The sequence below is a fragment of the Bacillus rossius genome, chromosome 7 (assembly GCF_032445375.1).
Source record: "Bacillus rossius redtenbacheri isolate Brsri chromosome 7, Brsri_v3, whole genome shotgun sequence".
Classification (NCBI taxonomy): Eukaryota; Metazoa; Arthropoda; class Insecta; order Phasmatodea; family Bacillidae; genus Bacillus; species Bacillus rossius.
Genome location: NC_086335.1, coordinates 28,490,695 through 28,511,156, shown reverse-complemented (window position 1 = coordinate 28,511,156; position 20,462 = coordinate 28,490,695). Strand labels below are relative to the sequence as shown.

Sequence of the window (20,462 nt, the reverse complement as noted above, 5' to 3'; positions counted from 1 at the left end):
CTGGTCCAAGAATTACTTATACAGCCATTTTGCTGCATTGTAATTTTCTTGTATTGGTTGTATTTAACCGTTTTCAGTCTTGTAAGGTAATTAATTGTTTAATATTAAAACCAGTTATGTTTATATTTTTGAATTAGTACGCAAACATTTTCAACGATAGCATTTTAGACGCATCTGGGTTTTTTACCCATGTGTCTGGGTTTTTTTTGTAGGTTATCTAGGTTTTTCATGAATATCAGAGTGGCAGCCCTGGTTACAAGTCGTTTTGTTTATTGTCCTACTTCAAAGTACGCTCAGTGCGCAGTGCGTGCACCGTCTCGTTCAATAATAAAACTAATGAAATTTTAATATTAAAAAGTACATTAATACAAGATATAATATTAATATTTGTGCACCTAACAGCTATGAAAATGCAAATAAATTCTCAGTTGACACTAATAACAGATGTAATCAACATATGGACTTTCTTTTTTCGAAAACAATTAGTAACTAGTGTTTTCATACATTAAAAGATTACGATTTTATCAAAAATTAAAAATAAAAAATACAGATAAGTACATTAGTGAGCATACTATATCAATAGACATTTGAGTTATGTACATCAGGCAAATAGCAGTGCCAATATCGATAAAAAAAAACACTTTGCAAGTTCAGTCACTATTTAACAAATAAGTATTGCATTATTTTCTTAACTTACACGTTTGATGTTCGGGAACATCGGTCAGACACAATAAGTCAAGTTCAGTCACTATTTACAATATTTCTTATTGGCATTTAGAAAAACAAGTTTCTTGACTTTCTCGCTTGATGTTCGGGAACGTCGATCAGACACAATAATTCCAGTTTTTGAGAACAATCGTTCACAAGGAACAGAGGTAGCAACTGTAGCAAACTTCTCTAGGACTACTCTCTTGAGATGTGGGTAGTTGTACGAGTGTCGACTCCACCATTTTAACGGATCTTCATGAAGTTCCAACAATGGTTCTTCAATGTATCGCTGTACTTCAACAATGGCTCTGGACTGATAAGTACCAGCAGGTTTAAATTCAGCTGCTTGTTTATGGAACCGATTCCAAAGTGAAAATTTTCTCTGGGTTTCCTGAGATTTGTTTGTCACTTTTGATACTAGACCTAAATGTGTTTCGGATTCAGATTCTTGTAATTTGTTTGCCAACAGATTTATAACCATCTTCTTTGCTTTCTCTGCTGTGTTATTGTTACTAAACCCAACACTTTTGTACCTAGGGTCAAGAAAGGTAGCAAGTAACAGTGTGTTACTGTTCTCTAAATCTCCTAGACGAGTACAAATGCCTTCGCTGATTACACATACTACTCTTTGAATTTCTGTTGGTAGTTCTGTTGTCATCATCTCTGCATAAATACTTTCAAGGCCTTTGGTTAGGATAATGACTGAAGATGCTGAGATGTAGTTTTCCCCGCTCATTATGTTAGTCACCTCTTCTAGTGGCTTGAGAACATCTTGTAGTTTCGCAGCTAACTTCCATTCTTCAGCAGTGAGCATTGGAATATCTTTATTTATAAGAGCGAGTGCTGAACGTATTGGATTCTCTAGTTCTACGAACCTTTCCACCATGTAATATGTAGAATTCCACCTTGTAGCAACATCACTGATCAGTTTCTTGGGTTGACAGCCCATTTGTGTTTGAAGCTCCATTAATTTTTTTGTTGATGTTGCACTGAGTTTGAAATGCTGGACGATTGCCTTAATTTTCTGAATAAGGTCTCGCAATTTAAGCAACCCATCTTTAGCTATCAAGTTGATCGTGTGTGCATAACACCCGAAATGCCTCCATTTCAATTTGTCTTTTATAGCTTTCTGTATGTTCGCTGCATTGTCAGAAACACAGAGTAAAATTTTGTTTTCTAACCTCCATTCTTTTGCTACACGACTCAGTTCCTGGGCTAAGTGAGCACTGGTGTGAGACTCCGAAAATGAACAACAATCTAACACCAAAGAAATCAATCTGAAATTGCAGTCTATGAAATGACATGTCACTGCCATTAAACTTTCAGTATTTACAGAAGTCCAACAATCTGTTGTTAGTGTGACGGAATTAATTTCAGTGGTTGTTAATATTTCATGAATGCTATTGTACACAGTTTCATAAGCAGCTGGTAACAATGTGTTTGTTATAGTTTTCCTACTTGGCAATGTATACGACGGATTTAGTGCATAAACAAATCCTCGAAACCCTTTGTCCTCAACAACTGAGAATGGTTGAAAATCTACAGTAAATAAATTTAACAGTTGGTCATTAATTTTCTTGTTAGCAGACACAGAAAGTTTTCTTACAACAAAATCACTTACTTTACAGTCACGCACATTGGTTCTTTCCAACACAGCTTGTTTGGGAACCGACGAACTGCTTGTAGAAGGAATTCCTATATCTGGACGAATCTTTTTTCGGCTGAGGAACGGTGTCGTATTTGCGATGTCTGGATCATCGCTCCTACTTCTGGACAGTGATAGTGATGTTAAACTATCTTGATTCTGATCAGGTAACTGTACAGTTGGATGTTTACGTTTCAAATGTTTCTTCAGATTAGTCGATGATGATTTATAACACAGTTTTTGTTTACACAAATTACAATTAGCAAACTCATTATTTTCCGTGAAAAAATTCCACACAAATGAAGTCTTTCTCGTGCACTTATCCATTCCTTATTTCACTATAAATATACTAACTACAAAGCATGACAGCCCGCAACAATGTACATGGTGATACACGGCCAGGACGAACTGCAGTGAATGTTGAACTGATTGATACTGGCTGTATCAGGCGGGCATGAGAGTAACAGAGGTAGAGAATTACCGGGCGTGATAAATAATGTATCAGATTCTCCTTCCGGTCGCACGGTCTGCGTACGCGGAGCTTTGTTGCCTCCTGGGACCGTCTGATACAGAAGTATCAGAGACTTGTACCTAGGTACATTACTGTATCAGTATCAGGTTGGGACTGATACCGAAAATTGCTGTAACAACCCACCTCTAGTAATACGTAGATACCTGCAAAACAAGCTTATAATTTTGGGGAAGCACATGCATGCATAACCTTTACTCATTCGAACTGCGTTCTCATTATACGTAAGTAGTTTTGAAACGTCTCTAAGGACAAGGAAGATTACAGAATTCAAGCGACCCAACTCGCCCGAAATTTAAAATGGGACAGCACTCGTTGGACTACATTTAGATAGGAGCATGAAACTCACCATGAAACTAAAAACTTTATAAACATATATAAGCATGGTAACGGCGACAATAGTTAGTATTTCTTTGAAATCTACCTAAAAGACATTACTTGTCCTTGTATTTAACAACAAAATATAACATTACGCATGTATTTGTTTTAATACTTTAAATATTTGTTTGTTTTAATAATTCTTCCACGGAAGAATATGATGGCTCATTAGACTGCAACAACGGCTTGACAGCGCTAGCGATTGTTTCCTTGTTACTGGCGGCAGACTGCAGGACAAGCAATTGCCCCGGTCCATTCATGACGCGTTTGCTTCCGCAACGGATGGCTAGACATGTACCCGAAAGAAACTCAGCCAACCACGAAACACAGACAATGGTATAAAATTTTTACACAACGCTCGTCCGGAAATAGTTTCAAGAAAAGTACATGGCTCTCACATATAGACACCGACTTATTTGTGTAAAAGCGCGCGTTACCAGAAAATGAAACGAATTTCGTGGGTTACTTGTTATTGGGTCACAATTCAACATGAAATTCTTTCGACAAATGATAAACCCTTAACAACAACAAAAATGGTTTCTAACAGCTTCCCGATTCCTACTCCAGCCTCAAGTTAAGAATTGGACGGTGCAAACATTCTAACACGCAGTCAGCTGATTGGTTTGTGAACTTCAGCTGAGATGTTCAGTTTGGGTTGATGATCGCTGTATTCCGCGGTCGCTAGCCTTTAAAGTGCCTAGTCAGGGGTGTATTTGCGTGAGTGAAGCGGATTGACAAGTGCGATGCTCGCTGGTGATTCTAGCGCGGTATCGCCTCTAAGCACAAGGCTGTGGACTGGCGCGAATTCTTCTCGCCGTGCATGGATCAACTATGAAATCTTTATATGGCGGAGAAATGAAGATAAGGGTGTAATGTAAGTCCCTTGAGTGCTTTCAAGAATATCTACTACAAGCATAATAATTTTTTTGCGAAAAGCTCTGAACGCTCATTAGACTGCAATACGGCATGCCTGCACCATCGGTTTCTCCCTTGCAATTGGCGGCCGTGTGCAAACGGGCCGATCAGGTATGCGCTTGCTTCCACACTGAACTACTGTGATTGGTGTTCCAACAGCAGTCCAGTACCTGAAAGAAACTCGCCCAATCACGAAACACAGACGATGCTACAGAGTTTTGACTCTCAGCTTGTCTCGAATACATTTTCGCGAAAGAAAGACATGGCCCTACTAATAATTATTCTGAAAACACGCTTTTTAGGCATTTTCAATCTTGTAAATATACAGTTTAAAAATAAATCCGGAAACTAAACTAATCATCTGACTCCACCATGCTCTTATATACTTAAAAAAAAATCCCACTCAGATATCTTGAACAGTTCTCAAATCGCGTGGTTTCTCGTGAGACACTGCACGCCACATTTTTGCGCGTGTCACGGTCGGAGGGGATCCAGTTTAACTTTTACATCATTTTTTTTTCTCTTAGAATTGAATTTTAAAAGAAAAATTGATTGTCACACTAAAATCCCGGGGAATAGTTGACGTTTAGAACTCCAACGTTTACACACATAAATTTAAGTAATGATTTGGCTTCATAAGAGTTAATAAACAGTTTATATTTTGGTTTGAATTAAATTATTTAATATTTTGTTCTTACACAAAAAACTCAAGTCAAGTTTGTATGAGAAGAATGCTTACAGAACAATTTTCCAAGACCTTACTCTATGCTGAAGTACCGAAATGAAAGGAAATAGGGAGCACAAGAACTAGGTCATGCCAACGTATGCGCAATTGAAGTCATCGGCTGTGTCTTCATTGTTTATCGCAACAATTCTGAGTGTCACTACCTGAAAATGATGCTTCACATCGTGCGAAACACCAACTTCCTTTAATTATCTTAAAACCTTCGAAGGAAAAACCGCGTGAAAGCTATCGACAAGCATGCGAGAACCACGGATTGCTTGAAAATGACTAAAACTAGGACACAATATGGACGGAGGCATCCGGCACGTGTTTCCCAAAAAAAAAATCAGGATTTTTTTGCGATTATTATGATGACATGTGCAAAACAGGAATTAATTATGGTTTACTTGGAAATACAATTCCTGCTGCTTTTGTGTGTATGAGGCATGTTGGGCTGTAATGGGGAGGATATACATTATTAGAGCCTTCTATAGGTAAAAAAAAGGGGGTTGTCTGTAAAGTTGGTTTACGGACGATACTTTTACTTTATAACGTCATAAGAAAACATTGATGGAAAATTGCATACTCTTTAATTTTCAAATATTATTTACAGTCTTTGCAAATTTAATTTATAAAATTTGTTTAAATATAATCACGAACAATTATTTTAAAAGCCCGCCTTAACCTGTTTGATATTATAGACGATTTTCTCGCACGGTGGTTGGCCGGTTCTTGCACGCTCGGCTCAGGCGGAAAGTGACACTTTTTCGTGAGTGCAGCCGGCGGCGTTCAAGGATTTTATAAGACGTTATCACGTAAAAAAAAATAAAAAATAAAATTCCAATATAATATTTCTGGAACCTTATGTAGCTGGGTTGCTATATTTGTGTTATTAAAATTTAGTTTTTTTTTTTTTATCCTGGAAGATAGGGGCCAGCACCCCCTTTACCTCCCCGCTGGCTACGTCCCTGCCCGGGCAGGCGGGGGCCAGTGCGTGCTGCCCCCTCCCCCCACCAGCCCCTGACCAGCCCAGCTGTGACGCAACAGCCAGAGGCCGGGGCGGGAGGAACTCCTCATTCGCCGATGCGACCCCGGAAATCACAGATATCATTGTTCTCCGAGAACATCGAGGGAGTATGGGCCATCGTCCAGCATCTCCATACGCGGTTACAATTCTTGCGCAACCCACTTCCAGATGTTACTTTTCCTTTCCTGCGTGATCTGCTCCTCGTCATAATACGTATCTTTGATTTCAGTTTTTGCATGGCGTTCCTCAATTTGGGGGGTTTGAGAGCGTCACATTAAATATGGGTCAAAACCACTCACCTGTCACATCCGAATTTTCAACCCTCGGCCCGTGTCAGCAAATAAAACTTACACGCACTGGTTTGCAGTCGAAATGTACCATTTGAAAAATATGTTATTATTTATGGGTTGAAACTCGGCTGTTATTACTTATGTCTAGAGACCCGCAAAATTCGCGTGTTCAATGACCTCAAGGATAGACTCCAATATCCTCTACACACTCGGGCAAATGCCAACTGTTCATTGGCTGCTGACTTGTGAGTCGTCTCGACTGGGTGGCCTGTGATTCGACACTTCTATGAGTGAGGATCTCTAATTGGCCCTCTGTCCTCCCGATTAACAGTGAACCAATGACAGAAGTAGCACTAAGGTATAATTGTATGAATTTTAGCATAACACGAAATGAATCCGCGAATTTTCCGGGACTCTATAGAGACCTGCAAAACCCGCGGATTCATTCGGTGATAGGATAGAATTCAAACACATATACCTCTTAGATGATTTTGCTATTGGCTTACTGTTCATCTGGACGAATCTCAACCAATTATAAACCCTCAACCAAAGAAGGGTCGAATCACAGACAAACCAGCTGAGACGACTTACAAGTCGGCAGCCAATGAACTTGCGTTATTTGCCCGAGTGTACAGGGGTATGTGCAGTCTATCCTGAAGGCCATCGAAACCGCGAATTTTGCAGGTCTCTAGTCATAGAGTGTTGGTTCGCCAGACGTGTTTGGTCGACCAACCAAGTAAGTATGGCTAACTCTCCGAATATCGTGGGCCACCTACACCGCGGGCGGGTATTCTGCCGAAGTGGTTCTCCACTCCTGCTCCAAGCGAATGCCGTGTGGCCATTGCTCGACGTGTACCATAGGCGCCAGCCGGCACATTGAGTTCGAATAAATATGTTAGTAAACACTTTACAACACAGAATGTAATGCGCCACGGGCGTAATCAGCTCAAAATAGAAAAACAATTTTTTCTTGTCTTGGGTGAGGAGGGTCCATGGTGCCATACAATAAACACATCACAAGGTGGTGGTTGTTATGACAGTTAACAGATGGCACAGTGTATTTTTTTGTAAATATGTTGTAAATGTTTTGTAGATCATGTTTTAATGTAAATGTAAAAATGTGAATAAAATTTTTTTGTGAATAAGTTTAACCAAAAACCCACCTTCTCAATATATATTTTTTCAGAGCTTTCTTTTTGTATTTTTTATTTATTTATTTGGTTTTTCACTTCGGAAGGGACACAACTGAGCCCTTGCCCCTTCTTCACACTTGTTATATGAATTAAAATAAAATAATTAACTAAGTCAAAAACACGATACACATTCAGCACATGAAAGCATAGTTATTTCTTACAAAATAAATGAAGTGAAACAATGTATAATAGTATAATAAAATTACATGAAAATCTTGATGAGTAAATAACTTTAGCAAAATAATCATAAAAATAAAATTTTTACTATTTTATCAAAATTATTTCAAAACAATATGGTTTTGAGTTAGACATCTTTAATTTGTAAATGTTATTTGAAGCCCCCAGAAAAGCCCATTGTTTAATTACATAAATCTGCTACCGACGTATCGTCTTATCGTTAGTTTATTTAGGTCAAGTCCCAGAGAATCACAAAAAAAGAGCGAAAAGCGTAAAACATAGCACCAACTTATTGGTAACATCAAAAATAATTTTGTTGTATAATGATTCGTCTCAAATACCTGGGATATGGCTAGAATGTATGCAATACTGAATTTACAGTAAACAACTTACACGACACTCTGAACACATTTAATAAGTAACTACTTTTAAATGGTTGTTCTTACTAACGCAAGCTAGCTTTTAGTTTAGTTTAAATAGAGAGAAATAAAATGTATATTACTGATACGTTCTAACCACTTTTTATAGTGTCATTACAGTACGTTTATTTGTACTACAAAGTACCACCAATCATTAGGCGTAATTTTTTTATAAAGACCCGGGCACAATTAAATTATTATTAAGACAACACAACACAGTATTATACACAAAAGTAAAACTCCTTGTAATTGAATGTAACAATCTACAATGTACACAAGCCCGGGAGAGTTCGCTCCCGGTTTTACAATTGCTTAATATTGTATATTGATAAAACCGTGATAAGTTTTCGGCCAATCAGAAGCTCTGAACGTCCTACTACGTAATCATGTGATAACCTACTTTAATAAATAAGAAAGGAGTGTGTTTGCTAGATTAGATTGTGTCAAATATTATGTCCTTTTGTTAATAATGTTCACACAACAGATTTAAGCTATTAACACCACGGTCTAATTACAAGGAGAAAAAAATTATTTCTGTATTTAGTTATGTCATTCAGTTTATATTACAGATTTTATTCTGTTACCAACTACAGTAGCATTAAAATAAATAGCATTAGAATAATCAAATGAATTGGGTTACGTTTATAACCATTACAGCCAGGCAACTTTGTTAGTACTATGTTGAATAAGTGATTAAGCCATCTTTACTCGGTGAATATTTTCTGTTATACCTTCTGTTATACCCATGGGTATAAAAGTGGTTATAAATTTTGTATAACAGAAGAGAAGAAAAAATTCTTAACTCCATACAAACGATACATAGAATGCTAACAGAAAACCATTAGACGCAGTGGCCGACCAAAGCAAGCATGTCGTAGGTAGGGGCAGGATAAACATATTGCTGTGCATTTAACCAAATACTGAAAAAAAAAATTTATGAAAAAACAGTTGTTTATTTTAAAAATTATATAACATGATATTTGATTGTTTGATATATTGTCTTCAACACTTCACTTGCAAAAAATATATAAAAAAGTTAGTTTAGTATTTAAAAACAAATTGAAATAATTTTGAAATTCTCAAGATTGTATTTTTTATTGGTAGGTGAGTTAAAAAAATAATATTATCAAATTTAATTGATACAAGGGAAATAAGTTTTGCCTTAATGCAGTTTATTAATGATATATTTAGATTATTACATTAATCAGACAGTTCATCCAGATAATTCACAGTATTATTTGTAATAATTTCTTTGTACTTTTTTACTACTTACTTTGAGAAATTGTAACTAACTATTTTTGTAACCCAGTGAGACAAAGAAACACGCATAGTAACTTACTTCTAAAGTGAAGGAAAACCATCACCAAAATTTTATTTAAGCTAACAGTTGTAGATTTATATGAAGTGTTAGATTATTTATTAATAAGTTATGAACATTGTTTTCTAATAAACGTAGGAGTTTTAATTAGATAATTTTTGTTTTGTTTAAATTACTTATTTACTTTTAAGTAAGAATAAAGATATACGACTATCTAATATGAAATAATAAAACTACTGGACTAAGCTATGTATTTAATGATATTATAGCAATAAGACAAAACAAATGTATTAATACATATTTGCTTAAAACACAATATGTATAATCCAGAAATATGTTTTAAAAAGGTGAAAATTTTTTCTTCAGTGACTAGGATTTGAACCAGATCAATTATTACCCCTTTCCGCGCGCTATAGCCACAGCCAGACCCTTTGAAAGAGTGCTGAAATGTTATCTTCAGAAGAGCAGGCGCGCTAACAGAAAAGCGGTATGAAAACTGCTAAGGAAACGAGTATTCCGTGTGGCTGACATTATCGATTTAACTATCCATATATGGATTATAGATTGATTGTGGCCGGACCTTAAACCGTTTAAAAAAAAATGACTTAGCGAGTCTTACGACGCTTCTTACCATACCGTAAGAATACAATACAACGTCCTAAATTCTGCATATAAATATGATACGGCAAAACCATAATCTGTTTAATTACATGGTGGTATTATCACACAGTTTACAGTTCATTTCTGCCGAATGACAGGTGTTTCCTCACCTTGCAGCCCTCGCAGGTGAAGGCGCCGAAGTGGAAGCCTGCTGCCGGCTCCCCGCACACCTTGCACGTCTGGTTCATCTGAAACACAACAGATGGCAGTGCAGTGCGTACTTCACCGCGACGACTTTCACTAATCCACCGCTAGGTAGCAGCTCAGTTCTCTTGCGAGCCGTTGTATTCAACCAACACTTTCAAACAAAAGGAATGTCACTGTAGGCCGGGAATAATTGTGTTAGTAAAGTATATAGTTTATTTTCGACCGTATATGCTACCGATATAACCCTAATATCAACTCTGCAACATTGTTGTATGACGCAGACTAACTTAAAAATAATTAATTAAAGAATATGCACTTTTTTGCTTCTGAGCGCTCTCAATATTATTATACTCTAATATGAGCAGCTATGGTTATGATCCGCAAATATTACATCTGAAAATATAATTCATTCCTCAAGACATGATGTTTCACACACCTATAGCATTATAGCTTAAATTATGTGATAAAAATTTAGAGACATTGTGAATTTAAACGTAGGTACTTAAATTGATGCCAATAATTTTTAAGCTATAATAGGAATACAGTGTTAAATATTTTATACGTGAGATAGTCTTAAGCTATTTAAGTAGAATATTTTATATATATATATATATATATATATATATATATATATTACGAATATGTAAAGCAACTATTGCACACTACAGTCAAAACAGTTTAATGTTTAATGTTTAGTACAGTTTTTTACGGACATTGTCGCTGTTTTGAGCTCCCAAGTAACCTGGACAGTTGTTTTGACTAGTCTCGGCGAATCACTACACAACTTACATATTTCTGCTGAATAAACGATATGTTTTTGTTTTTATATTTTATGATACAACTGTTGTAAAACAAAATTGAGCTTTTCAATAATTACTATATTTAATTTGTTTGTTTTTGGATTGATTAAATCGCATTGTTTATATTCTATTCACGTCTGCTGTTGTCTGTAGACTTGATGACGTCACAGCAACAGCTCATAATTTATTATTTGAACGTATTATTGGGTAAGTTTCTGAAACTTTTCGAAGAACGCTCCTTCTAGCCCAGATGCCATTTTGGCAATAAATGGTTAATTTCACTGGTGGCGTAAATCCAGCTAAACGTGTAGCTAAACTGAATAGTTTCGCAGTATACACGATGGGAAGTTTAAGTAAGTAAAAACGGTAGGCCGGTATCTATAAATACAGAAATTATGAGTGCTACAAAGATTTTTTCTACAGTACTCTAAAGAAAGAGGACCCTACCATTTTAGCACTAGCTGGTAAGGGACTATGTACCGAAGCCGCGTCGTTATGACTCAAGTACTACACTATTCGTCGTAAAACAACATTGATTGTGAAGTTCAAGTTCCTCACAACATTTTGACAATACTTTTGAGTATCTGAAGTGATATAAGTGTTTTAAATAAAATTAAATACTTTCTCGAAGTGTCAACCGCCAAAATCGAGATCGGATTTAAAGACCATGTGCCCCTACAATTAGTAGTTCACCCAGAGAGTACATTTTTGAACATAAAAAAAAAAAACATTGTTATACTATATTTTGCCTGAAAAGTTTTGCAAATATTAATGAACAACGTAGCCTAATTATCCCAGTGTTTCAATCTATTGTTTTAAAGTAAACATACTAACCTCCGTGACACAAGAGAGAAAAAATCTAAAAAAAATTAAATAAAATGTTCGTTTTTATAAAATAGCTAATTTACCGAACGTTATTCACCGATATCTTTGAAATTTTGACACAATGTTGCATTCGTATGCGCGCATGTTTTTATATAATAATAAAAAGAGCGCTTTTAACTAAGTACACGTGATAGAAGTGAAACTTCTTTGGCAATTCAATTTATATCTCTTTGGCCAAGTACCCATTATATGTCTTTTTTGCGTCAGAAACGTTTCACAACAATGGTTCACGAAAAAGTTGAACTAGAATTATTGTGTTTATGATATGTGCAATTTTCATTTTTACGAAAAATTTCCTTGGATTTTTTTAAATTACTAAAAACATGTGTTACTGAAACCCCTGTTACTTGGTGATCTCTTTTTACTACACTTTTTGGGTCATAAAACATTACACAATATTGACAAAAAGATTCTGAATTTTTTCTTGAAAGTAAGCCAACCACTCAGATTCTTCTAGCCATTTCATGAAAAGATCTAGTATGGCTTGAACTGGAACTACGAGAAGAAGAAGGAAATTTGTGTGCAGGTTGAGGTTTCCAAACCTTTTTTTCTACAAGCGAAATATTTTCTTCATTTGTTTTGAACGAACTGAATTGCTTTGACAATAGTTTCCAATATCGTAGATATATTTTCTTACTTGGTTGAAGTCCCCCGCAACTGTGTTTGGATCAACGGTACTGGTATTTGTGACACCAGAAGAAACAGTGTCACTGGCACAGCCAACTTCAGCACTGACACTAACAGACCAATTTACACTCGTTTTTTTTGTAAAAAAAGTTTTAAATAGAAGGTTGTCTCTTCATTACGAATGCAGGCGACTGAATAGAAAATTAAGATTCCAAAACACAAAATGCAGATGATCACAGAGACATGTCACCTGGAAATTGAACGGCCGCCTGGGCCATAGGCATCACGAATCTCGAATACGCAATGAGTGTAGCCTATGTACAGGCTCTTAGTAAACTTCTCTGGAAATCGTTTAAGCATCTCCGTACTTGAGTCGAATAATAATGGCTACCGTTTTTGTTTTGGGACGAAAAGGGGTTCATTTTGGTTGATTTAATAAAAAGTGGGTCAAAAATTATAGAAAAAATTTAAAAAATACGATTGTCAACTGGTTTGATTGCCAGCGGCGAACTTCTATGCATAGGTGTTAAATAAACTGATGCAGCGTTGCGGAAAGCGCTTAGATCTGAATGGCGATTGAAAAAAAATAAAAAGTTTGTGTGTAGTAAATTAAAACTTTAAATAAAACCTTTTTTCTCATGAGTTTTTTTAATGACCTAACGGAGCTTACTAAAGAATAGCCCTCGTATCATCATTTAGTTCCTTTGTTTGTCGCTGTGTGGTCCAGATATTATGTTACCACACACATATATATGCATATACACATCTATAAACATATACACATCCATATGCATACATGCATATACACATATAAATGCATATAACATATATATACCTAACCTGACGGTGTAACATTTGATTTATTGCACCTTTATTTAAAAACATCTGTAAAATTATTTCATCAGCGCTTAAATGTTGTAGGAGTGAAATAATTCAGATTTAGAAAGTAAAATTACAGTTTATTTACAAGTCACTTTATTGAAAAATTATTATGCCTTATCTTTGAATGTAAATGACACTCTGATGTTGGCATAAACCCGTGTACTATCTAGCCGCAGGCGGTTACTTGTACGTACCACTACTGATAATTATAATGATAACAACGTAAGCTTTGAGAAGCTTTAAATGTGGTACAATACACAAGATAAATAATAAATAATATATATTTTTAATATATAATAATTTGTTGTAAACAAAATATTGAAAATATATGTATCATTATAAATATTGTTTCTAATTTTGTAACCATACAAAATCAAATTATATTTATAATTTCACTAAAAGACATCATGCAGTTAAATTTATTAAATTATACTTATCAGATACCAAAACCAATGTAAGAGTTACCGGTGTCCCTTGTCACTGGAACGTAAAACTAGCGAAACGTGTGTATCAATAATGGACGTGTGTAATCCCTGAAGTGTTCGCAACCAGTTATACACCACCTCAGGGCACACTTCATCCCTGCGAGTTAGACAACCCGCCACCTTCGAACTCACTTCGCTTAGAAGGTGCCAGACCGTTTCTCTGTCACGTGGCCCGGAAGTGTTGAGTTCCGAGCGAATTTCTCTTAGATTAATCGAGAAGCGAAGAACAGTTGGGAGGGGGGGGGTGTTTGTGATGTATACACCCCCTCGGCTGCAGTAAAAGGGGGGGGGGGCGGGGAAGCAGAAGGCTTCATCGACACCTAGGAGGGAGACCAACACGCCACGCCGCTGCCCACCTGCCTGTGACTCTTAACCCATAGTCACTAGGAGATCGCCTATTGAACTGCGGTAATTTCAATGAGTGTGGTTGACTGAATTTGTTTCAAAAAGCCACGCAACACAACACACACTCCCTTGAATAGTCGCCATGACAGATTACATCTGTTAGTGAAAAAAAGAATTCAAGGTTTTACTGCATGTAGCTCAACCATTAAATCTCTCACGATACATTTACAAAATCCCTAGTGGAATTTAGAGGCACACTGTAAGATTATACTATTGAGTTTTTTAGGAGTAATATTTGTTCTTTGATATTAGTACAATGAAGCACTAAAGGAACATTCTGAACACTAATAATTCACCAAGTGCCAAATATTAATTGGTGATCTTCACATAGACTATAATTTGAGAATGGAGATTTTGAACTGCTTTAAGTTTTTAACTGCATCTGAGCAGACTAAACAAAGATATGTATTCGAGAATTGCACCCGCATTCCACCCACGTAGTTAGTTGGAAGCTAAGCGACCAAGCACTTACTGAACAGCAGTCACGAGCTATCGCCGAAAAAAAAGAGAGTTCACGATCGTAACTTTCCCACAACAACTCTAACTAGGCTTGCAACGAAATAGTGGTAGTTTTGTGTATTTGTTAAGCTAAACAATACCAGACTGATTTGCGAGGTGTATCAATCAGAAGCAAGCATGACAAGAATAACTTAAGGAACCTGCTTATCATCATCAAGTTAATCGCGAGTTTCCAAAAAGAACGTTGGAGGTTGTATCCCCACCTGAAGAAGGGTTAACGAGGGGAAAACGAGCAGACATAACTACCATCAGTTTCACTGGAGAGTAGTCACAGGGAGCAGTCACAGATTGGGTGAAATCATACGCTTAAAATCTCGTATTTCTCCATTTATTTCTCATTCAATGGTTTGCATTTTATCATGTAACGTTTTCAACGTGTCTACAGTCCTAGTTTTCCGTGTGGAATATTCAGACACGTGATTATTTTGCATTATAGTATTTAAAGGCAAATAGTAAACTTTTAAAATCACTTCCACATGCCTAGTTTTAAAGCTCCAAAAAATATGGTAGTAAGAATATCTTCTATTGGGATAAAGTTGAAGAAATTGAATAAGGTGGTAAAAAGTTTTCATAACGTCAGTTATTAGAGTAGTACCAATTTTATTCGAACACATTGCCACTAGAGATATTTTGTTTTAAATAACCGTGCTTCCAAATACATATAATACTGTCACGCTGGCCGCCGACTGTCACGCAGTCCAAGAGGCCAAGGACCCTCTCCCCCCCACCCCTCTTTACAGCGAGGGAGGCGTGTGTCGCCCGGCCAGTAGCGGCCTTCCCCCTCCACGCACCCGCCGCATCAGGCATGGAGCGCGGCCAGTAGCGGCCTTCCCCCTCCACGCACCCGCCGCGTCAGGCATGGAGCCCGGCCAGTAGCGGCCTTCCCCCTCCACGCACCCGCCGCGTCAGGCATGGAGCCCGGCCAGTAGCGGCCTTCCCCCTCCACGCACCCGCCGCGTCAGGCATGGAGCGCGGCCAGTAGCGGCCTTCCCCCTCCACGCACCCGCCGCGTCAGGCATGGAGCGCGGCCAGTAGCGGCCTTCCCCCTCCACGCACCCGCCGCGTCAGGCATGGAGCGCGGCCAGTAGCGGCCTTCCCCCTCCACGCACCCGCCGCGTCAGGCATGGAGCGCGGCCAGTAGCGGCCTTCCCCCTCCACGCACCCGCCGCGTCAGGCATGGAGCCCGGCCAGTAGCGGCCTTCCCCCTCCACGCACCCGCCGCGTCAGGCATGGAGCGCGGCCAGTAGCGGCCTTCCCCCTCCACGCACCCGCCGCGTCAGGCATGGAGCGCGGCCAGTAGCGGCCTTCCCCCTCCACGCACCCGCCGCGTCAGGCATGGAGCGCGGCCAGTAGCGGCCTTCCCCCTCCACGCACCCGCCGCGTCAGGCATGGAGCGCGGCCAGTAGCGGCCTTCCCCCTCCACGCACCCGCCGCGTCAGGCATGGAGCACGGCCAGTAGCGGCCTTCCCCCTCCACGCACCCGCCGCGTCAGGCATGGAGCCCGGCCAGTAGCGGCCTTCCCCCTCCACGCACCCGCCGCGTCAGGCATGGAGCGCGGCCAGTAGCGGCCTTCCCCCTCCACGCACCCGCCGCGTCAGGCATGGAGCCCGGCCAGTAGCGGCCTTCCCCCTCCACGCACCCGCCGCGTCAGGCATGGAGCCCGGCCAGTAGCGGCCTTCCCCCTCCACGCACCCGCCGCGTCAGGCATGGAGCGCGGCCAGTAGCGGCCTTCCCCCTCCACGCACCCGCCGCGTCAGGCATGGAGCCCGGCCAGTAGCGGCCTTCCCCCTCCACGCACCCGCCGCGTCAGGCATGGAGCCCGGCCAGTAGCGGCCTTCCCCCTCCACGCACCCGCCGCGTCAGGCATGGAGCCCGTACCGGAAGCAGCCTTCTCCCTCCACGCACCCGCCGCGTCAGGCATGGAGCGCGGCCAGTAGCGGCGGTCCCCCTCCACGCACCCGCCGCGTCAGGCATGGAGCCCGGCCAGTAGCGGCCTTCCCCCTCCACGCACCCGCCGCGTCAGGCATGGAGCCCGGCCAGTAGCGGCCTTCCCCCTCCACGCACCCGCCGCGTCAGGCATGGAGCGCGGCCAGTAGCGGCCTTCCCCCTCCACGCACCCGCCGCGTCAGGCATGGAGCCCGGATGGACGCCGAGAGGTCTGGAGAGTTCTGGGGTCGTCGTCTCGGGGGATGGGACACGTGTGACGTCAAACTCGGCTTCTGGGCGTCTCAACGCCAGGCCTCCGCGGGTATAAAAGGGCCCGGCCCCAGAGAGGAGAGAGTCTACTAACACCGGCCACACCCGCGCGGCGGTCATAGGGGCGACTGTTCGGCGGCTACCGGGGAAGAGTATCTTTAGTAGCGACACAGGCGACCCGCGAGAGAGAGTGCGAGGGCGACAGTAGCGACAGTCCGTGACGGTGGATGAGTGCGAGGCAGTACTCGAGGACTGTGGTGAGCGGACAGAGACCGGCAGAGAAGCGAGTCATACTGTCGAGACGAGCCTCCAGTGCTCGACCGATGTGTGACTGATCGTCGTGAGACTGATTTACGGACAGAGATGTGACCGAGAGTGGTTCCTTATTTAATTGATGGTGTAGATATTAGTAGAGACCGGAAAAATTCGGGTGTTCAATGACCTTCAGGATGGACTCCAATATCCACTACACACCCGGACAAATGCCAACTGTTCATTGGCTGCTGACTTGTGAGTCGTATCGACTGGGTGGCCTGTGATTAGACACTTCTGTGAATGAGGGTCTCTAATTGGCACTCAGTCCTCCAGATTAACAGTGAACCAATGGCAGAAGCAGCACTGAGGTATAATTATTGGAGTTTTTAAGCATAACACGAAATGATTCCGCAAATTTTTCAGGGTTCTAGATAATAGTAATTAAAAAAACTGTACAAAATTAATTGGGCTATCCCTTACGTACCCTTCTTCCCCACTCTCGTAACAATATGGATATATTTGTACATCGTAAATAACAAACTATAGGCACTTTGCTTGAGTTATTTTCTGTCTGAAATAATCTGCAAAAAATCCTACCGTTCCTAGAATGAAGATGGCTTGCGTAAATTACGTGACATTTGTTTACAATGAACAAAAAACCGTCCTAGGAAAGTGGTCCCACGGATGGATGGTAACAAATTTAGAAGAAGGATCTTCGTCAGCTCTCATTTTCTAGAACGCCTTTGTACAATCCTACGTGACGGCACTATGGCCCATTTAAACAAAAATATTTGGATGTTTTACTGAACCACAAAGTTTCCACTGGTTTCTTCTGATATTGTGTGCAGACACAATTAAAAATAAAACAAATTTTTACTTGTTTTATGTGACAAGCATTACAAACATCTGCTGAATTATAAAAATTACAGAACTAGCAGAGTTACATTTTAGATAATTTTTTTGGGAATATAATTTTTAATTAAAAATGATTCTTTAAAATTATTTGAAACGGCTTAGAAAATATATTTTAACTTAATAAATTTCTGAATAAAATATTTATTTTTAAACTGAAAATATTTATGAAACAATACTTGTAAGATAGGTACAAAAAACCTTTATTTAATTGTATGGACGTATTCTCAATGCTAGACGGTTCAGGTGTAAAAAGAACATATCAATTCTTTCACTTGTATGTCTTCGGAGCGCTATATCGTGTTTCTCAAAGCGATTCTGTCCTGTACCAATCCTATTTCCTGATAACTTTTACGTTTTGCTTTATATATTTTTCCAAGAGTATTGGATGATTTCACTTAGAAATTAAATGTTGAGTAACTTACAATTTTGACTAAATGTATTTTAGTAATACATCAGAATACGAAAAAAAGATAATTTAACTTACTGAGGCCTAGTTTTATTTACTTTTAGTGCTCGGATACGAATAGTGACATAAAATATGTTTATATATATATATATATTATACGCTTTGATATATCGCTGCAATGCATCATTGCGAAACGCAATGGTAACGCAGTTCTATAATATGTGACTAGTCTGAAATTTGACATTTATCAAACGTATAGTTACCTTACACCATTCCCTTACACAAACTGTCACTTGCGAATTCGTCACATAATTTTGTCACGAAAACAAAAGTACAGAATTCCTTAAAAAATACTGTTGACAGAACGATAACAGAAGGATACGCAGACCATTGGTAGAGCAACGTTTATTTCAAGGGTTCATTTCACTCCAAGCTAGACTCAAATGGACTATGTATAATCAAGCCTCTTTAGAGTGTTCGTTGGTCAGTCACAGGGTCACTCGTAACTGGCCGAGTCAAGTGTACTGCTAAATTGTTTTGTAAATGGGATTGAAGTTATCGCGTAAAATTTAAAATATTTGTAAATTTTTACATTTACGTGGAATTGTTAAAAAAACATTTCACAGTAATACTGTGTTCAGATTCTTGCCCAGTCATTCACGTTGTGTTGTCCCAGTACCTACATTAGTTAAAGTTATTTGTAAACCGTTTTCTCAATAGCTTTTCAGTATCAACAAAATAAATTCCAATTACCAAATATTCTGTTATCTTTTTAGTTTAATAAATATATAATACTTGTATAAAAATGAATTAAAATTTAAAACTAACCTTTCTTTTAATTAAGCGCTTCAATAAATATCAAGTTGTTTCCAAAACGCATTTCATTCATGAAAAAAAATAAAAACCATAGCGTTGTCTCGTCTGAAGCGCAAGTCTGAGGACTGACGCGTTGTGCAAGTTTACAATAATTGTCTTGTAGAAAAAACTAACTATTTCATGGCAACTGGTTTCTAAAGGAATCCTTTGTAAAATTACAAAATAAAAATTTCTGAGTATGCTGGGGTGGCCACGTCTCCATGACTACATGAAAACTAGGGGAAGCGGTTTAAGTTTTTCACCTCATGGTCGGCACCGGTTTGGTTTTAAATGACTGAATTTTATGGTGGTGACTGTTTGTAACAAAGGATATTCTAATCCAAACTAACTAAACATCATCAGATGTGGTTAAGCACTATTTCTTTACTCTTTACCATTACCATTACTTATTTTCTGTAAAAAAATAAAAAATACCACAAAATAAGAGCGCATAATTAAAAAAAAAATTATTAATTAATTATACATTTATTATATAGTTTCAGTGCGGGGTATTTTCTTTTTAAGCACTTCTGTGTTTTTATATTTAATGTTTATTTTTAATGCAAAATTAAAAAACAATTAATCGGTGGTTATGTGTAATACAAGGCAGTTTTCACACCTTAAGGGCTCCGCCTACCTGGTCACACAGACGGTGCGCAGAGCTTCAGGAAAAACAACGCGATTTCAAAACTACTCAAGGTATCCGAGTGAGGTATGTTTACGAAAAGCATTAAAGAGTTCGCTGAGCCCCGAAAAGTACTTTTAATTTTGGATCATGTTTTTAAACTGTAGAGTTAATATGGCTAAAAAGCATGTTTTCAGAGTAATTTTTAGGCGTAAAACAACCAGTACATATTATTAAAAGCACTATAGGGACTTGCATTACACCTTTAACTTCATTTATCGGCCATATAATGTTGCGGTCACCGCTAAAATTTCACAGTTATCCTGTGACGACGAGAAGACTACGCGTCAATTCAGAGCCTTGCGCTTAGAGGCGAAACCGCGCTAGAAATGCCATCGAGCGTCGCACTTATCATCCCACCTCACTAACACACATACACCCCTGACGAGGCGGGCCCCTTAACTTCACCGCATGTAT

At 39.1% G+C, this 20,462-nt stretch overlaps 1 protein-coding gene across 1 annotated transcript in view; it reads right to left on the bottom strand.

Annotated features, from left to right (window-relative positions):
- LOC134534518 (knirps-related protein-like) overlaps positions 1 to 20,462 on the bottom strand; it is a 122,317-nt gene that overhangs the window by 26,720 nt on the left and 75,135 nt on the right. Inside the window, exon 2 of the mRNA XM_063372997.1 lies at positions 10,094 to 10,171. Coding sequence (XP_063229067.1) covers positions 10,094 to 10,171 — 78 coding nt within the window. The remainder of the gene's footprint in view (positions 1 to 10,093; positions 10,172 to 20,462) is intronic.